The sequence below is a fragment of the Triticum aestivum genome, chromosome 3D, assembly GCF_018294505.1.
Source record: "Triticum aestivum cultivar Chinese Spring chromosome 3D, IWGSC CS RefSeq v2.1, whole genome shotgun sequence".
In the NCBI taxonomy this organism is placed as follows: domain Eukaryota; kingdom Viridiplantae; phylum Streptophyta; class Magnoliopsida; order Poales; family Poaceae; genus Triticum; species Triticum aestivum.
In genome coordinates this window covers 502,473,772-502,499,369 of record NC_057802.1, presented here as the reverse complement: position 1 = coordinate 502,499,369, position 25,598 = coordinate 502,473,772, and the positions used below count along the sequence as shown (strand labels likewise).

Here is a 25,598-nt window from a genome sequence, read left to right as displayed (position 1 = left end):
AAAGCATGAGAGACTGATTGTACTGTATAAGGGTGAGCAAGGGGAATGAAATGAGAATATTTAGTGAACCTGTCCACCACCAACAATATGACTTCTTTGCCCAATGATTTGGGAAGACCCTCAAAGAAATCCAGGGAGATGTCAGTCCAAGCAAAAGTAGGTAATGGCAGTGACCAGACAATTCTTCAATGTTGTGAAGGCCTCAATTTGAGCATCTGACCACTGGAATGAATCTTTTTTTAGACAGTCATGAAGTGGCCTAGAATTGATCCCATAATTCTTGACAAATCTTCTTTTTCTGCAGCCATACCAAGAAAACTCCTCAACTGAGTGATAGTCTTAGGTGCTGGCCATTCTTTGATGGCAACTATTTTGTGGGGGTCTGTAGATAGACCCTATCCTTAGATAACATGCCCTAAATACTCCACTTGAGGGACAGGAAAACTGCATTTGCTAATCTTAGCATATAGTTTTTATGACCTTAGAATGTCCAGGACTAACTTTAGATGCTTGAGATGAGCTTGTTTGGTCTTGCTATATATCAGAATATCATCAAAGAATACCAAAAGGTATTTTCGGAGCAAAAACATGATTCATTAAAGATTGGAAGATAGCAGGTGCATTAGTGAGTCCAAATGGCATCACTAACTATTCATAATGACAAAAATATGTCCTAAAATTTATGAATGTCTTCTCTTCTCATTCTTATCTAATGATAACCTGATCCCAAATCAAGTTTGGAAAACTGTTGTGCACCATGTAGCTCATCTAATATATCCTCAATGACAGGAATATTGAATTGATTTTCTACACTTAACCCGAAAGCAAGTTTGAAAACAAGACCTGCTCTGTGAAGTGATGGAAGTAGTGAAGGTTTAGGCTTCGGATCTGTAAAGTTCAGGTTTTGGAGTAGAGGTCAGAGGCTAGTGCGGGTAGCCCTGTCGAAAACTAGAAAGAAGAGGCTGATGCACCTTCCCGGCGGTGGGTGGGTTCAGCTCGATCAACTGGGATAGGAGTTTTTTCTCTATCTTGCTCCATGGTGTTCAAGCAGTGCGTCCAGAAAGCTGTGATTCATGGGAGGGAGCATCTTCAATAGCTTTGGCTGTGAAAACTCTTGGTCTTGGAGCATCAGTGTCATCAGTTCACCCAAGATCAGCAGGACAAATAACTACTAGGTTTGTGCCAGAAAAGCGTCTTGCATGACGGGGAAAGAGTGGAAAAAGAAAGAGATTCATCAGCTATGGAATCTGACAGGTATCGGTATTGAACAGAGGGGGCTGTTCACAAAGCATCCCATGGATGGTAATGGTGCTTCCCCAGCTGTTGTTCCTACTCCTTTGGCTGGTGCCAAATCAGGTGACTTTGAAGTTGAAGCTTGCCCGCAGAACAATGTAACCATGCTGGTAGTACTATGATTGCCTTAGAGCGCAGATGTCTCTGTCCCTAGGAACGTGATGCTTAGGTGCGAGGTGAAACACAAGCAGGAGATCGAGAAAAGAAATCATACGGATTGCAACCTACAGATGAAGAATCTGCTTCATTGTTCCCACCATCTATATCAGATGTTTAATAAGAATAGGAATCGAATAAGCTGCTGATTGACTGAGGAAGCATTTGAAAAGAAAGGAAGGGTGATGCTTGTTAAACAAAGCTGCGTGTGGGGACGCCACGTATAGCTGTAGTTTCTGCTGTAGCATCGGTTATTTCCGTTATTGTTGTAGTAGCATCGGTTATTGCTCAGGTTACGAATGACCCAATCTATCTATGGCAACCACCCCTACTTTTAGTAGATGGAGATGCGCACCTAGAAAAGACAGATGAAAGAGAACCTGCCCTTCTAACTTCTTCTTTGTCTGTCCTTTACGCAAAGCGATCTATGGTCTCAACAAGCCCCGATAGCGTCGGTTTTTGAAGTTCGGCACAGTGGTTATGTTATCCAGGCAGGGTTTGCTCGGAGTGATCATGATTCGGCCATGTTCGTATCAGTTTATCCTCGAGGACGTGCTATTCTGTTGTTGTATGTTGATGATATCAAACTGACTGGTGATTACTCCGTTACCATATCGCTGATCAAGTGTCGCCTTCATCAATTATTTGCTATGAAGGCGCTGACGCGCCCTAAGCCTTTTCTTGGCTTGGAGGTCGCACATTCTCCTCGTGGATATTTGGTATCTCAGATCAAATAACGTCATGACTTGATCACTCGAGCTCAACTCAATGATGAGAAGACTGTTGACACTCCCTTGGAGCTTTACGTTAAACTCCGTCCGACTGATGGCTCACCATTATCTGATCCGACGCAGTACAGACAGTAGGTCGGCAATTTGGTTTATCTGACGATCTCTTGCCCAGATGGCTTTTCCTAAGAAAGTCAGCCTTTCATGGCTGCCCCCCGGTCAGTTCACTTTGCAGCAGTTCATCGGATTCTTAGATATATTCGAGGTACCTTTTCTCGAGCCATCCTTTTTTCCGTCATCGTCTTCTTTAGAGTTGCGTGCAACTACTGATGCCGATTGGGCCTTCAGATAGGTGCACAACTACAGGCTTATCTATTTTATGGGGAGACGAGACACTATCTTGGATGAGATAAAAGCAATAGACAGTTGCTCCTTCCACTGCCGAAGCGGAGTACCGTGCCATGGCACACTACTAGATAGATTGTATGGCTCCGTTGGTGACTTTCTGATCGCGGGTTTCATTTGAAAAACCCCAACGCCATTCATCTTGCGTCAAATCCGGTCTTTCATGCAAGAGTTTCATTTTTGGCCGCTACTACATTCGTCGAAAACTTCTTGATGGCACCATCATCTCATTACCTTATTTTTTCCCTTTGACTTCGGCTATGACCAATGCCCCACCTAGCTGAATAGGTGTAACAAAGCTACCTGAAAAAGGCAAGGTGCACCTTAGATTGAAATCGACAAATTGCGTTTTGCTAGATGGATTCTTTAGAAAGATTCCCGGATAAAGTTCAGTATAATATTTAGTTATAATAAGAGAGAACACGAAGACGTACGAAATAGCGGCAGAAGCACTGGTCTTGGGGTCGGTGTCCTTGCCAGCCATGTCGTTGAAGAGGTTGTCGACGTCGGGGAAGAAGTCGTTGTTGGGGAAGTGTTCGTCCGTGTCCGGAGTGTTCATGATGAACCGGTCAGTAGTCGCGCAGAGCGCTTCCTAAAAATCTTATCACCCTTCTCCCATACAGGACTCAAAGAGGTGGGGTTTCAGAGGCCTATTGTCCCGACCTACGGTGCACGCTGCAAGCGGTGGCGAGAGGAAGATGATGTTGAGAGGGCAGCGACGGGAGGTGAAACGAAGAGAGGGAAACGAAGTGAAGGACCAGCAGCCGAAGTCATTCCCGCAACTCGCAGCGCGACGCGTCGTGACAAGGCGGGTGGCGGAGGAGGAGCTCGCGTGAATGTCCCTCTTGTTCTGATGCTCATACATGTGGGTAAAGAACCTCCCTTATAAGGAGGTCCAACTCCCACCAAACTAGCAATGTGGGACCAAACTTTGGTTCCACCTCTTGCCTTGCACGAATGGGCTGCGTGGGCCTCTAGGATTTATTAGAAATTTCTGAAATTATTATTGGGCTGGCTCAAAATAGACAAAATGCCAGCAGTACCCAAATATTCGGCGCCGACGGCAACCCAAAGCACCGCCTCCTTGGAACGACAAACATATTCAACAATTTTTTTCCATATACTAGAAAAACAAGAATAGGTTAAACTACAAATCCAATCTTGTTTTTTGTTTCTTTGATATCTTGAATAGTGTAATGGCTAATGGGAGATCGATTGAGTTGCCTTGTCTCCTTAGATCAGTGCTCCGACGACGTCGATGCTACGTCGACGCATGCACTAAGTTTGACCCGTGCATGCAGAGGGCCACGTCTGGGTCTCTCTCCAACTTCTGCTTCAACGCCTACATGTGCGGCGAGGAGGAGCATCTCTTGCTTGCATCCTGGTATCCAGTCTGCATCCTTGAATTTACCGGCCACTCGGCGCCACCCTTGATGAATTTGGCAACCCAGCCTCTGCGTGTCACGGCTGCAATAAGAACAAGATTCGAGAGTCGACTACCTCGTTGTCATCAGCGCCGATTTAGTTGTTGCCTTTGTTGGTCTCACTTGTTTATTTGTAGCTTGCGCGCCATTTTGTTGTTGGTAGTTGTGTATTGTGGTATGGTCGTGAATCTTGAACTGCTAGATGCTTTGGTTGTATGGCTTGATTTGCCATGTTTGACTTCATTTATAAAGTCAGGTTGTCGCCTTTAAAAAAGAGTAGTTAACAAAAAATTACCACATTTCATGAAACCGTGTCTAAAAACTATCACTTTACAAATTTATGCCGAAACTATCACTTTTAGACTAATCTTTGACTAAAAACTACCATGTCGGGAAAGTGCCCGATTCGCCTCTTCTAAACGCCTTTCTGACAGGATGGGCCCATCTGTCAGCATCAATCTTCTTCCTCCTTCTCCTCCTCTCTCTCTGGCATTTCCTCGAACATATCATGTGCACTCCGCGCTCTTCTCCATGGTGACGCCCCGGCGAAGCACCTCTCCGGCGCTGGTCGGGACTGGAGACGGTGGCGCAAGCACGCCGGCTGGAGCCGCCTCGGTCGTGCTGGCGTGCCGCAGCAGCCACCGCGAGCGTGCGTGCAGCCGCCGCTTGCTGGCCGGCTGGAGCCGCCTCAGACGTGCTGGTGTGTCGCGGCCTTGCGTGCGTGCGCAGCAGCCGCCGCCGCCGCGTGCTGGCCGCCGTCGCCGCGAGCGTGCATGCAGCGCCGCCGCTGGGAGCAAAGCTGGCCGTGCAGCGCCCCAGCATCAGCATGAATTTGCTGGCCGGCTGGCTGGCTTGCGTGCGTGCTGGCTGGCCACCGCTCACGGCTACCTCCGCCACGGGTGTGAAGGAAATATGCCCTAGAGGCAATAATAAAGTTATTATTTATTTCCTTATATCATGATAAATGTTTATTATTCATGCTAGAATTGTATTAACCGGAAACATAATAATTATGTGAATACATAGACAAACAGGGTGTCATTAGTATGCCTCTACTTGACTAGCTCGTTGATCAAAGATAGTTATGTTTCCTAGCCATAGACATGGGTTGTCATTTGATTAACGGGATCACATCATTAGGAGAATGATGTGATTGACTTGACCCATTCCGTTAGCTTAGCACTCGATCGTTTAGTATGTTGCTATTGCTTTCTTCATGACTTATACATGTTCCTATGACTATGAGATTATGCAACTCCCGTTTACCGGAGGAACACTTTGTGTGCTACCAAACGTCACAACGTAACTGGGTGATTATAAAGGTACTCTACAGGTGTCTCCGAAGTTACTTGTTGGGTTGGCGTATTTCGAGATTAGGATTTGTCACTCTGATTGTCGGAGAGGTATCTCTGGGCCCACTCGGTAATGCACATCACTTAAGCCTTGCAAGCATTGCAACTAATGTGTTAGTTGCGAGATGATGTATTACGGGACAAGTAAAGAGACTTGCCGGTAACGAGATTGAACTAGGTATTGAGATACCGAGGATCGAATCTCGGGCAAGTAACATACCAATGACAAAGGGAACAACGTATGTTGTTATGCGGTCTGACCGATAAAGATCTTCGTAGAATATGTGGGAGCCAATATGAGCATCCAGGTTCCGCTATTGGTTATTGACCGGAGACGTGTCTCGGTCATGTCTACATAGTTCTCGAACCCGTAGGGTCCGCACGCTTAAAGTTTCGATGATGGTTATATTATGAGTTTTGATGTACCGAAGGTAGTTCGGAGTCCCGGATGTGATCACGGACATGACGAGGAGTCTCAAAATGGTCGAGACATGAAGATTGATATATCGGAAGCCTATATTTGGATATCGGAAGTGTTCCGGGTGAAATCGGGATTTTACCGGAGTACCCAGGGGTTACCGGAACCCCCCGGGGGCTTAATGGGCCATAGTGGGCCTTACTGGAGAAGAGGAGAGGCGGCTAGGGCAGGGCCGCGCGCCCCTCCCCCTCTAGTCCGAATAGGACAAGGAGAGGGGGGCGGCGCCCCCTTTCCTTCCTCTCTCCCTCCTCTTTCCCCCTTCTCCTAATCCAACAAGGAAGGGAGGGAGTCCTACTCCCGGTGGGAGTAGGACTCCTCCTGGCGCGCCTCCTCCTGGCCGGCCGCACCTCCCCCCTTGCTCCTTTATATACAGGGGCAGGGGGGCACCCCAAAGACACAACAATTGATTTGATCTTTTAGTCGTGTGCGGTGCCCCCCTCCATCATAGTCCACCTCAATAATACTGTAGCGGTGCTTAGGTGAAGCCATGCGTCGGTAGAACATCATCATCGTCACCACGCCGTCGTGCTGACGAAACTCTCCCTCAACACTCGGCTGGATCGGAGTTCGAGGGACGTCATCGGGCTGAACGTGTGCTGAACTCGGAGGTGCCGTGCGTTCGGTACTTGATCGGTCGGATCGTGAAGACGTACGACTACATCAACCACGTTGTGCTAACGCTTCCGCTTTCGGTCTACGAGGGTACGTAGATAACACTCTCCCCTCTCGTTGCTATGCATCACCATGATCTTGCGTGTGCGTAGGAAAATTTTGAAATTACTACGTTCCCCAACAGTGGTATCAGAGCCAGGTTTTATGCGTAGATGTTATATGCATGAGTAGAACACAAGTGAGTTGTGGGCGATATAAGTCATACTGCTTACCAGCATGTCATACTTTGGTTCGGCGGTATTGTTGGATGAAGCGGCCCGGACCGACATTACGTATACGCTTACGCGAGACTGGTTCTACCGACGTGCTTTGCACACAGGTGGCTGGCGGGTGTCAGTTTCTCCAACTTTAGTTGAACCGAGTGTGGCTATGCCTGGTCTTGCGAAGGTTAAAACAACACCAACTTGACAAACTAAGTTTTGATGCGTAGGTAAGAACGGTTCTTGCTAGGCCCGTAGCAGCCACGTAAAATTTGCAACAACAAAGTAAAGGACGTCTAACTTGTTTTTGCAGGGCATGTTGTGATGTGATATGGTCAAGGCATGATGCTAAATTTTATTGTATGAGATGATCATGTTTTTAACCGAGTTATCGGCAACTGGCAGGAGCCATATGGTTATCGCTTTATTGTATGCAATGCAATCGCCCTGTAATGCTTTACTTTATCACTAAGCGGTAGCGATAGTCGTAGAAGCATAAGATTGGCGAGACGACAACGATGCTACGATGGAGATCAAGGTGTCGCGCCGATGACGATGGTGATCATGATGGTGCTTCGGAGATGGAGATCACAAGCACAAGATGATGATGGCCATATCATATCACTTATATTGATTGCATGTGATGTTTATCTTTTATGCATCTTATCTTGCTTTGATTGACGGTAGCATTATAAGATGATCTCTCACTAAATTTCAAGATAAAAGTGTTCTCCCTGAGTATGCACCGTTGCCAAAGTTCGTCGTGCCCAGACACCACGTGATGGTCGGGTGTGATAAGCTCTACGTCCATCTACAACTGGTGCAAGCCAGTTTTGCACACGCAGAATACTCAGGTTAAACTTGACGAGCCTAGCATATAACAGATATGACCTCGGAACACGGAGACCGAAAGGTCGAGCGTGAATCATATAGTAGATATGATCAACATAGTGATGTTCACCATTGAAACTACTCCATCTCACGTAATGATCGGACATGGTTTAGTTGATTTGGATCACGTGATCACTTAGAGGATTAGAGGGATGTCTATGTAAGTGGGAGTTCTTTAATAATATGATTAATTGAACTTAAATTTATCATGAACTTAGTACCTGATAGTATTTTGCTTGTCTATGTTGATTGTAGATAGATGGCCCGTGTTGTTGTTCCGTCGATTTTTAATGCGTTCCTTGAGAAAGCAAAGTTGAAAGATGATGGTAGCAATTACACGGACTGGGTCCGTAACTTGAGGATTATCCTCATTGTTGCACAGAAGAATTACGTCCTCGAAGCACCGCTGGGTGCCAGACCTGCTGCAGGAGCAACACCAGATGTTATGAACGTCTGGCAGAGCAAAGCTGATGACTACTCGATAGTTCAGTGTGCCATGCTTTACGGCTTAGAACCGGGTCTTCAACGACGTTTTGAACGTCATGGAGCATATGAGATGTTCCAGGAGTTGAACTTAATATTTCAAGCAAATGCCCGGATTGAGAGATATGAAGTCTCCAATAAGTTCTACAACTGCAAGATGGAGGAGAATAGATCTGTCAGTGAGCATATACTCAAAATGTCAGGGTATAATAATCAGTTGATTCAACTGGGAGTTAATCTTCCGGATGATAGCGTCATTGACAGAATTCTTCAATCACTGCCACCAAGCTACAAAAGCTTCGTGATGAACTATAACATGCAAGGGATGGATAAGACGATTCCCGAGCTCTTCGCAATGCTAAAGGTTGCGGAGGTAGAAATCAAGAAGGAGCATCAAGTGTTGATGGTCAATAAGACCACCAGTTTCAAGAAAAAGGGCAAAGGGAAGAAGAAGGGGAACTTCAAGAAGAACAGCAAACAAGTTGCTGCTCAAGAGAAGAAACCCAAGTCTGGACCTAAGCCTGAGACTGAGTGCTTCTACTGCAAGCAGACTGGTCACTGGAAGCGGAACTGCCCCAAGCATTTGGCGGATAAGAAGGATGGCAAGGTGAACAAAGGTATATGTGATATACATGTTATTGATGTGTACCTTACTAATGCTCGCAGTAGCACCTGGGTATTTGATACTGGTTCTGTTGCTAACATTTGCAACTCGAAACAGGGATTACGGATTAAGCGAAGATTGGCTAAGGACGAGGTGACGATGCGCGTGGGAAATGGTTCCAAAGTCGATGTGATCGCGGTCGGCATGCTACCTCTACATCTACCTTCGGGATTAGTTTTAGACCTAAATAGTTGTTATTTGGTGCCAGCGTTGAGCATGAACAGTATATCTGGATCTTGTTTGATGCGAGATGGTTATTCATTTAAATCGGAGAATAATGGTTGTTCTATTTATATGAGTAATATATTTTATGGTCATGCACCCTTGAAGAGGGGTCTATTTTTGATGAATCTCGATAGTAGTGATACACATATTCATAATATTGAAGCCAAAAGATGCAGAGTTGATAATGATAGTGCAACTTATTTGTGGCACTGCCGTTTAGGTCATATCGGTATAAAGCGCATGAAGAAACTCCATACTGATGGACTTTTGGAACCACTTGATTATGAATCGCTTGGTACTTGCGAACCGTGCCTAATGGGCAAGATGACTAAACACCGTTCTCCGGTACTATGGAGCGAGCAATAGATTTGTTGGAAATCATACATACAAATGTATGTGGTCCGGTGAATATTGAGGCTCGCGGCGGGTATCGTTATTTTCTCATCTTTACAGATGATTTAAGCAGATATGGGTATATCTACTTAATGAAACATAAGTCTGAAACATTTGAAAAGTTCAAAGAATTTCAGAGTGAAGTTGGAAATCATCGTAACAAGAAAATAAAGTTTCTACGATCTGATCGTGGAGGAGAATATTTGTGTTACGAGTTTGGTCTACATTTGAAACAATGCGGAATAGTTTCGCAACTCACGCCACCCGGAACACCATAGCGTAATGGTGTGTCCGAACGTCGTAATCGTACTTTACTAGATATGGTGCGATCTATGATGTCTCTTACTGATTTACCGCTATCATTTTGGAGTTATGCTTTATAGACGGCTGCATTCACGTTAAATAGGGCACCATCGAAATCTGTTGAGACGACGCCTTATGAACTGTGGTTTGGCAAGAAACCAAAGTTGTCGTTTCTTAGAGTCTGGGGCTGCGATGCTTATGTGAAAAGGCTTCAACCTGATAAGCTCGAACCCAAATCGGAGAAATGTGTCTTCATAGGATACCCAAAGGAGACTGGTGGGTACACCTTCTATCACAGATCCAAAGGCAAGACATTCGTTGCTAAGAATGGATCCTTTCTAGAGAAGGAGTTTCTCTCGAAAGAAGTGAGTGGGAGGAAAGTAGAACTTGATGAGGTAACCGTACCTGCTCCCTTATTGGAAAGTAGTTCATCACAGAAACCGGTTCCTGTGACGTCTACACCAATTAGTAAGGAAGTTAATGATGATGATCATGGAACTTCAGATCAAGTTGTTACTGAACCTCGTAGTTCAACCAGAGTAAGATCCGCACCAGAGTGGTACGGTAATCATGTTCTGGAGGTTATGTTACTAGACCATGACGAACCTATGAACTATGAAGAAGCGATGGTGAGCCCAAATTCCGCAAAATGGCTTGAGGCCATGAAATCTGAGATGGGATCCATGTATGAGAACAAAGTGTGGACTTTGGTTGACTTGCCCGATGATCGGCAAGCCATTGAGAATAAATGGATCTTCAAGAAGAAGACTGACGCTGACGCTAATGTTACTGTCTATAAAGCTCGACTTGTTGCGAAAGGTTTTCGACAAGTTCAAGGGATTGACTACCATAAGACCTTCTCACCCGTAGAGAAGCTTAAGTCTGTCCGAATCATGTTAGCAATTGCCGCATTTTATGATTATGAAATTTGGCAAATGGATGTAAAAACTGCATCCTGAATGGATTTCTAGAAGAAGAGTTGTATATGATGCAACCGGAAGGTTTTGTCGATCCAAAGGGAGCTAACAAAGTGTGCAAGCTCCAGCGATCCATTTATGGACTAGTGCAAGCCTCTCGGAGTTGGAATAAACGCTTTGATAGTGTGATCAAAGCATTTGGTTTTGTACACACTTTTGGAGAAGCCTGTATTTACAAGAAAGTGAGTGGGAGCTCTGTAGCATTTCTGATATTATATGTGGATGACATATTGTTGATTGGAAATGATATAGAATTTCTGGATAGCATAAAGGGATACTTGAATAAGAGTTTTTCAATGAAGGACCTTGGTGAAGCTGCTTATATATTGGGCATCAAGATCTATAGAGATAGATCAAGACGCTTAATTGGACTTTCACAAAGCACATACCTTGACAAAGTTTTGAAGAAGTTCAAAATGGATCAAGCAAAGAAAGGGTTCTTGCCTGTATTACAAGGTGTGAAGTTGAGTAAGACTCAATGCCCGACCACTGCAGAAGATAGAGAGAAGATGAAAGATGTTCCCTATGCTTCAGCCATAGGCTCTATCATGTATGCAATGTTGTGTACCAGACCTGATGTGTGCCTTCCTATAAGTTTAGCAGAGAGGTACCAAAGTAATCCAGGAGTGGATCACTGGACAGTGGTCAAGAACATCCTGAAATACCTGAAAAGGACTAAGGATATGTTTCTCGTTTATGGAGGTGACAAAGAGCTAGTCATAAATGGTTATGTCGATGCAAGCTTTGACATTGATCTGGACGATTCTAAATCGCAAACCGGATACGTGTTTACATTGAACGGTGGAGCTGTCAGTTGGTGCAGTTCTAAACAAAGCGTTGTGGCGGGATCTACGTGTGAAGCGGAGTACATAGCTGCTTCGGAAGCAGCAAATGAAGGAGTCTGGATGAAGGAGTTCATATCCGATCTAGGTGTCATACCTAGTGCATCGGGTCCAATGAAAATCTTTTGTGACAATACTGGTGCAATTGCCTTGGCGAAGGAATCCAGATTTCACAAGAGAACCAAGCACATCAAGAGACGCTTCAATTCCATCCGGGATCTAGTCCAGGTGGGAGACATAGAAATTTTCAAGATACATACGGATCTGAATGTTGCAGACCCGTTGACTAAGCCTCTTCCACGAGCAAAACATGATCAGCACCAAGACTCCATGGGTGTTAGAATCATTACTGTGTAATATAGATTATTGACTCTAGTGCAAGTGGGAGACTGAAGGAAATATGCCCTAGAGGCAATAATAAAGTTATTATTTATTTCCTTATACCATGATAAATGTTTATTATTCATGCTAGAATTGTATTAACCGGAAACATAATACTTGTGTGAATACATAGACAAACAGAGTGTCACTAGTATGCCTCTACTTGACTAGCTCGTTGATCAAAGATGGTTATGTTTCCTAGCCATAGACGTGGGTTGTCATTTGATTAACGGGATCACATCATTAGGACAATGATGTGATTGACTTGACCCATTCCGTTAGCTTAGCACTCGATCGTTTAGTATGTTGCTATTGCTTTCTTCATGACTTATACATGTTCCTATGACTATGAGATTATGCAACTCCCGTTTACCGGAGGAACACTTTGTGTGCTACCAAACGTCACAACATAACTGGGTGATTATAAAGGTACTCTACAGGTGTCTCCGAAGGTACTTGTTGGGTTGGCGTATTTCGAGATTAGGATTTGTCACTCTGATTGTCGGAGAGGTATCTCTGGGCCCACTCGGTAATGCACATCACTTAAGCCTTGCAAGCATTGCAACTAATGAGTTAGTTGCGGGATTATGTATTACAGAACGAGTAAAGAGACTTGCCGGTAACGAGATTGAACTAGGTATTGAGATACCGACGATCGAATCTCGGGCAAGTAACATACCAATGACAAAGGGAACAACGTATTTTGTTATGCGGTCTGACCGATAAAGATCTTCGTAGAATATGTGGGAGCCAATATGAGCATCCAGGTTCCGCTATTGGTTATTGACCGGAGACGTGTCTCGGTCATGTCTACATAGTTCTCGAACCCGTAGGGTCCGCACGCTTAAAGTTTCGATGACGGTTATATTATGAGTTTGGATGTACCGAAGGTAGTTCGGAGTCCTGGATGTGATCACGGACATGACGAGGAGTCTCGAAATGGTCGAGACATGAAGATTAATATATTGGAAGCCTATATTTGGATATCGGAAGTGTTCCGGGTGAAATCGGGATTTTACCGGAGTGCCGAGGGGTTACCGGAACCCCCCGGGGGCTTAATGGGCCATAGTGGGCCTTACTGGAGAAGAGGAGAGGCGGCTAGGGCAGGGCCGCGCGCCCCTCCCCCTCTAGTCCGAATAGGACAAGGAGAGGGGGGCGGCGCCCCCTTTCCTTCCTCTCTCCCTCCTCTTTCCCCCCTTCTCCCAATCCAACAAGGAAGGGAGGGAGTCCTACTCCCAGTGGGAGTAGGACTCCTCCTGGCGCGCCTCCTCCTGGCCGGCCGCACCTCCCCCCCTTGCTCCTTTATATACGGGGGCAGGGGGCACCCCAAAGACACAACAATTAATTTGATCTTTTAGCCGTGTGCGGTGCCCCCTCCACCATAGTCCACCTCAATAATACTGTAGTGGTGCTTAGGTGAAGCCATGCGTCGGTAGAACATCATCATCGTCACCACGCCGTCGTGCTGACGAAACTCTCCCTCAACACTCGGCTGGATCGGAGTTCGAGGGACGTAATCGGGCTGAACGTGTGCTGAACTCGGAGGTGTCGTGCGTTCGGTACTTGACCGGTCGGATCGTGAAGACATATGACTACATCAACCGCGTTGTGCTAACGCTTCCGCTTTCGGTCTACGAGGGTACGTAGATAACACTCTCCCCTCTCGTTGCTATGCATCACCATGATCTTGCGTGTGCGTAGGAAAATTTTGAAATTACTACGTTCCCAACAGGGTGGCCATGGCTGGCCACATCCACGGCTTGGCCACTGCCACGGCCGGGGGCTGGCTACAGGGCTGGATTGCTTTTTTGAAAAAAAAACTAGGGACCCCATTGCTTTTTTAGTCCGCTTATGTGTGGGCCCAACTAGTCAAAAACACGTTTAAAAGAGCCAAATCGGGCTCTTTTCAGACTTGGTAGTTTTTAGTCAAGGATTAGTGAGAAAATGGTAGTTTTCGACACAAATTTGTAAAGTGGTAGTTTGTGGGCACGGTTCCACGAATTGTGGTAGTTTTTTGTTAAATACTCTAAGGACAGTTGTTACTTTGAGTTTCCCCCCTTATTTTGGTATTTCTACAGTTTAGTTCAAAGATATAGCCTCATTTGTTTGATACTGATGTATATCTAGTATAGATCTAATGTAAGTCTTGTGAGTACTTTGGATGGGTACTGATTGTTGCTTTGCTACTCTTTTTATTCAACCCGGTTGCTGCAACAGCTGGTAGCACCGCGGATACAGGTTACCCCGATGGTGCGTACTACCTGGAGACCGATGACCAAAAGTAGTCCGGAGGTCCCAAGCAGGAGGCCTTGCCTTTCGATCTAGTGTCGTTGTTTTGCTCAGTCTTAACTCTTAAGGCAAAACTTGTTTAACTATGTCTGTACTTAAATAATATTTGCTTTCATAACTAATGTATTATCAGTCCTTGTGACCTTGACTTGTAATATAAAGATTTATGTTTAAATTTGTGTCGTAGAGTTGTGTTGTGACATTAACGTAGGTCACCGTTTGGGATCGTGCATGATGCGTGTATGCTTGGTTCACGATTATAAATGGGGTCATCATAACTGGTATGACTGTCGCACTGGCATAGTTGATGTATACCATGAACTGAACCCTCTCCGCGCCTAATCTCTCCATTGCATGAAACACATCTCTACTTTTCGTTTTATTTATCTTCTTTACTTTCAAGTTATTACACTCGCTGCTGCAAACTCATCATATTTACTATTTTGGTTTATTTTTCTTCTTGGGACAGTAGCAGCTTCTGCATATCATAAGCAATTACTTCACGTAAGAGCTTTGGCAGCTTCTGTGTGACAGAAATGTTACTCATAAATACCCTCCTCCGCTCTTCGTTGGGGTGATTACTATTTGGGATACTTACACGAAAGTGCCACGCCACTCTGTTTGGCTTTCAGGCTATGAACACACGGCGCAGTACGGGAAGGTCGACGTCCTTCCGCCAGCACCGGACCGCGGGCCTGTCCAGCTCATCGAGGCCAGTACCATCCGTGGAGATCTTGTCCATGAGGGCTTGCTGGAGAAAAACATCGATGGGGCAGGCGTTTGTCGCGCGGGATCGTCTTTCCTGTGGTCACCTTCTTCCGTGGGGTGGTCAGGGAGGTCCGCGGTGGCGAAGAGACCATGACATGGTCGTCAGAGGAACTCATTATTGTCTACTCCGAAAACAATTCCTCGTCGGAGTTGGACGCAGCGAGGCAGTGACACAAGGCACCGAATTGATTCCTACTCCACCCCAGCGGTACAGGGCAGCCATGTGGACCTCCCTGGAAAGTTCCTCCACCTACGTTAACCATGCATCGCCCGCCTGTCGCTGATGTGTCATCTCCTTCATTCCCTCCGCCTTATCCGAGACACAGTGCTCAACCGCGAGGCTATGGCGCTCAAGGCCGCCGCCAATAGGAATAAAGGAGGTGAAGTTATGGGCTCACGGGCACCATTGGTACGAGCTCTAATCGCACCGTTCTGGCAAGTTCCACGCGCTGTCGTCCACCGCCGCTTGATAATGGTCGACGGCGAGTGGTCGGGGGAGGGACGCTATTTTATGGCCGACAAGGAATGGCCACGCGCGCGGGGGGGGGGGGGGGGGAGGGCTGCTTGTTTGTTGTTGCCGTCCAGTGAGAGTGAATAGTTTTTTGGCGTGGGTCCCTTCTGTAATTAGGGGTCAACTGCGGATGTGGCGGTGCTGAGTCAGCAGTCAATGCGGCCAAAAGCGAGGTAATGCAAGCATGGGGTTGAAAGTTGGACGGATTGCAAAGTTTAGGGTGTAAGATAACATGTTTTTGAAGTTCGGGTTATTCTTAAACCAAGTGGCAAGTTTAAGGTTGTAATATGCTTTTTCTCTTTTCTGTGAGTACGCCATTGCATGGAAACAGTAGCAATACATAAGAGTTAGTGTCAGGTTTGGGTTCACATGTTGCCACATTTTTTTTATCCAATCTGCAGCTGTACGCTGAGAAGGAAGGGGCAGCAGACCCGACCGTTGCTCGTACTCGGTTTTCTATGAAAGGTCCCGAGTCAGCTAAAAAACTAGAAAATCAATAGCGATCGATCTCAGGGATCAACCAATCGACCAACAAAGGGATAAACCCAGAAACCTTTTTTCACCACATGAATATCTAGAAGAAATTGACAATCATTCTTGTCTTATCGGCATTAGTGTGCGCGGTGTGCCCAACGATCATGAACGCCAGCTTCTTGTTTGCTGTTTGGGATCAAGAAATTGGACCCAACGCTACAGTGCCCAGTCCCTATATACAAAACCAAATGATCGTTGCTCTCCGCAGGCGGGTTAACATGCTAGAAACATTGAATTGATTTTGTTGGGGTGCGCCAGCCCATGCGGTAGTGCAAGACACGGGCGACACCTGAGGGACCCCAGTAGCAAGCCACTGTAGTGGGCCCTCTCCCATAAAAAATTAATTTAATATCATTGTGGGGTGTACCCCACATATCAGATATTAAACTGATAAGAACAGATACTACACTTGATCTTAGCCAAAAGGCCGAGAAAGGTATGAGTTCAAGGTGCTGCCCTGCCCCTCTATTTGTATCCCCAGCGCCCTCCGTCCCCTCCTCGCTCGGCGAGGTGGTACTAAACGAAACTAGCTGCTTGCTTGCCTCTCGCCGTCCCGCGCACGCGGAGCGCCTGCCTCTTGCGTGGGCCTGAACGGCGGTATCCACAACCGGGCCTGGCCTGGCCTTTTTGCCGAGGCCTGCCTCGGTTCAGTCTACGCCGCCCAAGAAAACAAAACGTGCAGTGAATCCAGCCGTCGACGCGGGATCCAACGGCCGCGTCGAATCCCCTCGTGACCTCCGCTCGCTCGCGTCGGGGTCTCGCCCATTCCGCCACCGAAACGTCCCTCTCTCTCTCATCTCTTCCCTCGCTCAGCTGCTTCGCCCCCTTCCTTCCCAAGAACCTTCTAGAAGCGGAGCCCCCGCCGGATGTCTCCCCGGAGGAAGGAGAGGCGCGTTGTAGCCGTGGCCGGCGCCGCGGCGCTCGTCGCCGTCGGCCTCAACCTCGCCTTCTCCGCCGTCGCCGCCCACCGCCGGAGGAAGCGGCAAGGTGAGCACCGCGAAACCCTCGGGGATTTTGAATACGAGCCCGTGTAGATGCTTTGGTGTTGCTCGAGCCGCGCAGACCTACGGCGTTTCTGTTCGATTGCACCGCAATGCAGCATATGTCTGTGTTTATGTCGCCATTTTGCTGTGCGAAATCGACGCCTGGGACTTAGGAGATTCTGCTTGGGGGAATTCGGCTCTTATAGTGACATGGATATTTTACTGTGTGGTTTCTGAGTAGTTAATGTCTTGGTTGGTTGCAGAGCTTCCAGGGTTTAGTGTGCAGGTCAACCTCTCAGCAGCTGAGATCAAGAGATTGGCTGACCGGATTATTGCCAAGTCGAAGGAAACATATGATGCCGTGGCCGCAGTTCCCCTAGATAAGGTAAGTATGCAATGCAACAATGTGGTGCCACTGCATTTTTATCAGCAGGCTGTTTTATGGAATGCAGCTTTAATGTCAAAAGGCCAGGCGTTCATTTTTGTCAGCAACCTGTTTTATGGAATGCCACTTTAATGTCAAAGACTTGGCATTGTTTTTTATTTCCATCCCGTGCACACAACCTGATTGTCATACATGAGTAGGCATCATGTCGTTATTGCGCCATGTCTCGTAGATACATAGGTGCCTATGCAGATAAAATAAAATAACCTAAGTCTTGCTGGATGCAAGCTTGATATTCATACATTATGTACTCAAAAAACATCACCCTGTTATTGCTGGCTACATGATGTGTTTCGTTGCAGGTCAACTTCGCTAATGCAATTGCACCGTTGGCAGAATTAGATGCTCAGCAGTTTCCTCTGGTTCAAGCTTGTGTGCTCCCAAGGATGGTGTCACCATCTGAGGATATATGCAGGGCAAGTGCTGAAGCAGAGAAGCGATTGGATTCCCACTTTCTGCTGTGCAGGTGCATTGTTACTTGGTTTTATTATATCACTTGTTGGACATAACTCTGGGTCATTATACGTTTCCCAAACAGGCATTTATTTACTATTCAAAACAACGGGAAATTATGCAGCTGATAGAGTTAGGTGGTCGTTATCTCCCCCCTGATGGGCTTAGACTCTAGACTTTCTGCCAATATTTTGTACCCATGAAGGGTTTCCAGCTGTGCTGACCTTTTGGGGTTCTTTTGATCTTGCATGATCAGTACCAATGGTGGCTCGTTGGGGCCGTCATCCCTCCTGGTCTGTAATGGTCGTGACTTTTATTTCCTGTTTGTAGTAGTGTCTTAAGACATATGGTTTTCTATAATGAAAATCTGAGAGGGTAGCCTCTCTTTTGCTAAAAAAAAAACCTGGGAAATTATGCATGCTGGTTGTCAACATGATGTCTATGAAGCGATGATACTCAAACTGTTTGCCCAGCTCAGTGAGCATCTCTAATATACAAATATCGTCCCAGTAGTCCAACCTTTTCGCCGTTGTATAAGTCATATGGAGATATATGACTAGAAATGAACGTTCTTAAAAGAAACTGAATTCCCTGTTATTCACCTTTTTAATCCAATATATTAGTATATTATTGTTGAACCCCTAGTGTAAGAATCCTGTTATTTCCTGCAAGGTGACCAGGCAGCGTGAGGATGTGTACCGTGTTGTAAAAGCTTTCACGGAGAGAGGTGAAAGAATAGGTCCGGAAGCAACAAGATTTGTCCAGTACCTGGTACAATATTCGTGACACTACATGTGAAACTAGCCTCATACATAATCTTGTGTTCTGACTGGCATCTGCATATTTATATTTGTGGGGTCATCTCCAAGACTCTGAATGATGTCTATCTTCTTGTTAGGATCAATTTTGTCCATGTTTTTCTGAGTATTGTTGATGGACAGCTTATACTTTGAGTATTCTTGTTAGATACTCATTGCATCTATTCATCTTATGTGCTGTTGCAACTACTCAATTTAATCTCTGCAATTATTGCTGGCACACAGGACTAATCTCAGTTCTTTGTTGATGTTAGATCAAAGCTGAAGTTAAATTATACAACTGGCTAATTATGATTCCTTTTAAGGATAGACACTATATAGTGCCTGCATACAGGCAGTGTGGCTAACTGCTTGACCCAGTTAGTATGCGATTGCTGACTTCTCTCATTATGGTGACAGGTAAGAGAGTTTGAACGCAACGGAGCAAAACTAACTCAAACCAAGAAGAAAGAAATGGAGAAGTTGAAATCTCTCATCGATGACTTAAATTTGAAGTATATTCAAAACATGAATGATTTCACCAAATTTCTTCTATTAAGCGAGGAAGAGTTAGCTGGAATGCCTCTTGAGTTCTTAAAGGTGAGCTAGGGAAGGTAAAACTTTTCAGAGGGTTCAACATCATGCTTCACGCTTCCAACATTGTGCTTATATGAGTGCACCTTTTGGAAGTATGACATGCAGACTTTGGGATGTTGAAATAATATGTTTACCATTTTCTGTCTTCATGGTTGGACGAAAGTGTGAAGTGAAGACAAAGAACAATCATGGCATTTCTTCCTGATTATGTTTAACTATTACCGTTTAACTCAGGATCTGGAAGAAACAGATGGAAAGCGCAAGGTTCTGTTGACAGGTTACTATGTCACTCCGATTCTTGAGCATTGCAAGGTCAGTTCCACATTTCTGCTTATCATGCACCTGTACATTTGGTTGGTGTCACTGTAATGGTTACTTAGCGGCTTGATGCTATATTCTGTGGAGTACTTACATAGGGTTTTTTTGCACTAGAGCCATGTTTGTTCTATGCACTAGCTGCTAATTTTTTTTGTTTGTTTCTGTACTGTTTCCAAGGTTGGCTCTACCAGGAAGCAGATCGCTGTTGCTTATGGCCAGAAAGGTGGAAACCAGAACGTAGCCATCCTAGAAAAATTGGTATCCCCATGTGTCCAACTGCATCTTTAACTTCATAAACTGGTATCTTTTGATTACCAATTTTACTTCATCTCATAGGTCACAGCATCATTCAGTTCTACACTGCATTTCTTAATTGTCTTGGCTTGCATCGTTCTAGCTCTTTGAAATAGGAATTTCCTTATTTTTCTTTCAACATGTGGTAATTGCACTAGTTATGCTTGATTAGTTGATAGTGAGCTTCTTAGGCTATCCCGGTGGGGAATGTGAAGGAGGGTGCTGATATCTAGACTTACTAAAAATGCTTGAAATAACCATTGAATGATCGAAAATGGGTATAAGTTCATCTATTGCGCATAATTTCATTCTAGGCTGGAGCCATGGAACTGACAACTTACAGTTTTTTATATTCAGGTTCAGATAAGACACAGGCTTGCGAGATTGCTTGGGTACTCCAACTATTCTGATTTTGCTATTGAACCAAGAATGCCAATGACATCGAGGAAGGTTTGTGCTTTCCTGTTGTTAAATCTGCTTGAAAGTGTACAGATAAGCTAACTGTGCCTAGTGAATGCATTCTTCCATGCCAAGTCTGAGCTACTGAGCTTGCCAACAAGATGGCGTTTTAGGCATCTCTTCTCATGTTCACTTGCATCTGTGTATACCACCAAGTTAACCCCACATGTTCTAAAGGGTTTTCCGCTACAGGTGTTGGAATTTTTGGAGGAAATGTCAGAACAGTTAAGTGATCTAGCTAACAGAGAGCTGACCGTACTCAAAGAACTGAAGGTTTGTACAAGGCTCTCTTTTTGGGCCTATTCTATTTTTGTCACTGATCATGCTCTTTTAATTAATCAGTTGAATCCCTTTCCCGGTCTTCTAATTTCAGATGAAGGAGGAAGGAGATGCTCAATTTGGCATGGAAGATTTACTATACTACATGAAAAGAGGCGAACAGCACAAGGTTGATCTTGACATTGGTGAAATTAAACGATATTTCCCTGTTAAGCTGGTCATATCAGGAATGCTGAAGATGTTCCAGGATCTATTTGGTAGGATTTTACCCATTAAACACTACAACACAACTATCCATTAAATATATTAGCACATTTCCCATGTTTTCTTTGGCAGCACTACGATTTGAAGAAATTAAGGATGTGGAGGTTTGGCATGATACAGTTCGTCTCTTCTCTGTTTGGGATGCAAGTTCAAGTGATCTTTTGGGTTACTTTTTTCTTGATATCTTTTCCAGGTTTGTTTTCTATGCTTAGTGGTGGAGTTGTCAGTGGCGGAGTCAGGTTTAGAGGAATGGGTGTACAGAGATGAAGATTAGTGTTATCTTGGTTAATTAAAGACTAATATGTGCTAAATGCTTTCATTAAGCTTGCAGCTACACATTCTCACAGTGAGAGCCAAAATTAGTGGGTGTACATCTGTAAACCCATATCTTGGTGTGGCTCCGCCCATGGGAGTCGTAATAAATTTAGTGGCCTCAGGATGCTATTTTATAAAGTTTAATTGAATACAGACACTAAAAGTTGTCCGGCAATTTCTCATTTTAGAAATATTGGGGAAAGCTGCTTCCTGTCTTATATATCTATTGCATGGTTTATCATAGATGTGCAACCGAGGGAGACCAATTGTCCTAGGTTTCAGACATACATTTTCAAGAGAAAAATTATCTCAACAAATATAGATTGAAAGCCCATGCAAGAAATAATGAACTGATAACGCAGCATAAGACACACAAGTCAAAAGCACATGCACTTCCACATGAACTTGTCCAGCAAACAAGGTTTTAATCGCTAACTTGCGTTTTTTTCCCTTTACAGGGAAGGAAAATATGACCACACCTGTGTTGTGGCACTTCAGAATGGATGCATGTGTTCTAATGGTTCACGTAAGGTAACTCAGAAAATCTGTATATTTGATATTGTAATTTCAACGTGATTTCTTGTCTGCTCACTAGTTTGAAAGGATTGTGAGTCAACCTTGTAATGTGATTTTTCTTACTGTAGCATAGTTAATTAAACACTTTGGGCAGTTGAACTGTTACAGGCTGGTTTTTCTAATGATGTCTGAAATACCTATAATCAACGGAAAGTACACCTGGAGTCTACTTCAAGGATGAATTATTTCATTATGTTAATTCGGTATTTTTTGTGACAGGTTCCGGTTGCAGTCTTATTATCTCAATGTCCGAAAGAGTTTGATGGGAATTCAGCATTGCTGCGGTTCCCTGAAGTTGTGAGGATATTTCATGAATTCAGTCACGTGGTAGACTAACCTCAACTTTTCCTCGCATATTTTCCCAGTCAAATTCTTAAACCAGAAATATTCAAATCGTCACAGTGAAGTGTCTTTAAATTTTCCTTTGAGAGGAGAAAGATGGCTCTGATCAATACCTGATTGACAATTTATCTACTCATATGTTCAATATTAAATAAAAGTCACTGTACTAATTGTTTCAATATCCTGCAGGTTCATCATATATCGAACAGGGCCACCTTTTCTAGATTTTCAAGTCTCCGTCTGGAGGGGGACTTTGCTGAAATTCCAAGCCTGTTACTCGAGAACTGGTTGGCATATTTCTTTTTCGTCAGTAACATGCCAACACTTCTGTATAATTTTGGAAGATGCCATTTCTTGCATGTAAACATAACATTGTCATCACAGGTGTTACGAGAGCATTTCCCTGAAAATGATGTCCGGCTTCTATCAGGTGATGAAAACCAGTACTTGATGTTTTTGTACTGAAACTATCTTCAAACTATGTATTGCCAGAAACAAGAATAAAAACGTAAAAGAACCGGTTCTAGTGTGTAACCTGTATGAAATATTAAGGCAATTGAGTTATTCTAGGCAATGGAACTACAGCTACCGAATTCATAGATAAGAAACAATGTTTGCTTCTTTGCATGACTCAAGAATCCTAATGTAAAAAAAATAGTATATGAGCTGGTAGTTATGACTTCTTTTTGGAAAAAGCGAATTTGATGACGAACCAAAAAAAAAAACTTTAACAAGTTCTTGTTAATCTGTCGAAGCTTGTGCCAACTAGTACTTGAAGCCTTCTGTTCTCATCATTGTAGGACATCACAAAGTCTGTCAGTACTGAAGCTTGCCAGTCACTGAAAAGAAGGCGTGACATGTTTGCTGGCCTGAAACTGAAGCAAGAGATCCTTTTGTGTGAGTCATTTTTATATTCTGTAAGCATGGGGAATGAGAATAATCGCCCTGAAAATACTGTCTAGCTCTGATACTCCTACAAAATAGCGAGATACCGATACATTTTGTTAATATCACCAGGACTTCTCTGACATTTCATTGTCCCTGTCACCTATCCTTCTTGAGTCGAGTAACAATATGTTCTAATTTTGCACCCATTAGGCATTCTGCTATTTGAACATCATAAATCCAGTCCAATTTCCTTTTTTTCCACCTATTCTCTGAAAAGTAAACATTTTCTCACTGTTACTTGTTAATTCAGCAGTCACCACCAACCTAGTAGCCTTCTTGTTGTTTCATTGATTACGACAGGTTGTCTTACATTTGTTTGTCTAGATACATCCGTATCTAGACAAATCTAAGGCAACTAATTCGGGATGGAGGGAGTATTATACTCCCTCCGTCCGGAAATACTCGTCGGAGGAATGGGTGTATCTAGATGTATTTTAGTTCTAGATACATTCATTTTTATGCATTTCTCCGACAAGTATTTCCGGACGGAGGGAGTATACTGCAGGGTAGCCTTCTTGTTCACTAGTTTTGATCTGCACGTTTGGTTTTAACAGGCCTTGTTGATCAGATAATACATACAAGCGAGAATGTGGACATCGATGAATTGATCAAAGATCTTCATCCAAAGGTACATTCTAAACGATTTTGATTCACTTTTACATTACTTATGACCACTGAGGGTGAAATGCTCTTATTTTCAGGTTATACTGGGGATACCTTTGTTAGAAGGGACCAGCCCAGCTTCATGCTTTCCTCGTATTGCTGTTGGCTATGATGCTGTGTGCTACAGTTACATATGGAGCGAGGTCTGAGCAAACACTACTCTAGAGGCTTGTTACTTCATCATATGTTCTGAAATGATAGAGAATGATTTAGATTTGTGCATGCAGGTGTTTGCTGCTGATCTATTCGCGACGAAATTTAAAGACGACTTGCTAAATCAGCATGCAGGGTTGAGGTTTAGAAATAAGGTATTAAATGAAATGATGCTCTTCTAGGCGTGTTGTTTGATGGTATATTCATGTTGTTCACAAACGCTTTTGCATTCATTTCAGGTATTGGCTCCAGGAGGCTCGAAAGATCCTCTTGAGATCATAACTGACTACTTAGGAAGAGAACCATCGCTGCAGCCTTTCATTCAGAGCAGAACAAGGAACGCTTTGTGAAAGATCGTGTAGCACTAGCCCATGAAGTTTGATTACCGTTGAGTTACTTTTTTTTCCGGGATGAATGATTACCGTTGGTTTCAGAGTGACAGTTTGTTACTTGATTGCAGATCTGGTTAATGGTCAATGTAAATTTGTGCCAAGCTCTCTTGGAATAGTTATTTCCGCGCACTGACCTACTCAGGATTTCAACTTTGTGGCGTAATACTTTTTAGTGTCTATCACTAGTTTTTTTTCCTTTGTTTTCTGCGGAGCTATCACTAGTTTCTTTATGTGGCAAGGGAGCGTGAACGATGAGCCTGGATTATGTTGGTGCATGAAGCATGTCTTAGCAGCTTTCACTTTAAAGCCTTGCAGCATCAAGGTGGATAGTTTGAAGGAAATGTGTAGCATGCACACAAGATAACTCTCATTTAAACAGACATGATCATAGATTTTATCTTGTAATTTCAAATAAAGTGATTGATATTTCAAAGGCAAACCGGGTAGGAAGGAAATAGAGCAACAATGTTGTCGATGTTGGATGACATACATTATTCACGTGCTATGGCATGTCAACAGCTTTAGGGTGATAATTCCTTTCAAGCATACCAAAAGGTCCTTTGTTAGTAGGGAATCAAATGCTGGAGAATTCATTTCTAATATATACTCAATTTCGGATGAACCTTGGCTAAGTCAATTTTCAGATAAATTTGTTATACTAATAGGCGATAGCAGATTCCGGATAAATTTGTTATACTGGTTGGCAATAGCAGATTATATGCTACTCCCTCCGTCCCTAGTGTCAAAAAACATCTTACATTATCAGACAGAGGGAGTATATTGATTGTATGCCACAAAAGGATGGCAAACAGAGAAGAAGGAAAAAAATGATGATTTGTTTTCTGCTAGTCAGAAAAATAACATTTTTTGCATCCTTGTCAGTTGTGTTTTGCCAAATTATCACGTTACCGTGTTAGGTCGATTGACACCAACCTATTTACTAAGTGAAGCCGCATAATCCACTTATCTTTGTCAATGCCCTACGAAACTGAATGTTCAACGGGCCGCCCCAAGAACAGAAATGGTTGAGGCCCCTTTCCGTGGCACAATATGATAAAGACTCGGGTAAAAATTCAAAAATAAAACAAAGACACGGGTATTGAAGCACTATAGGAGTATATTCAAGCCAGGTGTCTCCTAAAAACACGTAGTTCGACCATCGTCGAGCGAGAAAAATCCTCTTTTAAAGAACGTGGACTTGACCTTCATCAAGCCTTTTCAAAACAGGTGTTTTGCCAACACTTGAGACAACGTCTTGGAATGAAGATGTTTGCTTCAGACTAACTCCTGCCAAACACCTTCCCCTGTTAGCAACTTGTACAACCATTTACTGAGTAAGCACTTGTTCTTA

At 44.1% G+C, this 25,598-nt stretch overlaps 1 protein-coding gene and 1 non-coding gene across 2 annotated transcripts; one reads left to right on the top strand and one right to left on the bottom strand.

The window, feature by feature from the left end:
• Positions 1-16,213: 16,213 nt before the first annotated feature.
• LOC123081254 (U2 spliceosomal RNA) lies at positions 16,214-16,409 on the bottom strand. Its single transcript, XR_006438722.1, has one exon. It is a non-coding gene; the product is annotated as a U2 spliceosomal RNA (small nuclear RNA).
• Positions 16,410-16,663: 254 nt separating this feature from the next.
• On the top strand, positions 16,664-24,465 carry LOC123080010 (probable thimet oligopeptidase). The gene is made up of 20 exons (XM_044502863.1): positions 16,664-16,956; positions 17,216-17,337; positions 17,700-17,863; positions 18,531-18,621; positions 19,068-19,247; positions 19,479-19,556; positions 19,740-19,820; positions 20,214-20,306; positions 20,508-20,588; positions 20,689-20,851; positions 20,931-21,051; positions 21,632-21,704; positions 21,969-22,076; positions 22,281-22,378; positions 22,476-22,521; positions 22,892-22,988; positions 23,594-23,667; positions 23,741-23,845; positions 23,930-24,010; positions 24,095-24,465. Exons 1-20 carry the CDS (start codon positions 16,836-16,838, stop codon positions 24,203-24,205), a joined length of 2,088 nt encoding a protein of 695 aa, XP_044358798.1. The 5' UTR covers positions 16,664-16,835; the 3' UTR covers positions 24,206-24,465.
• The last annotated feature ends 1,133 nt before the right edge of the window (positions 24,466-25,598 follow it).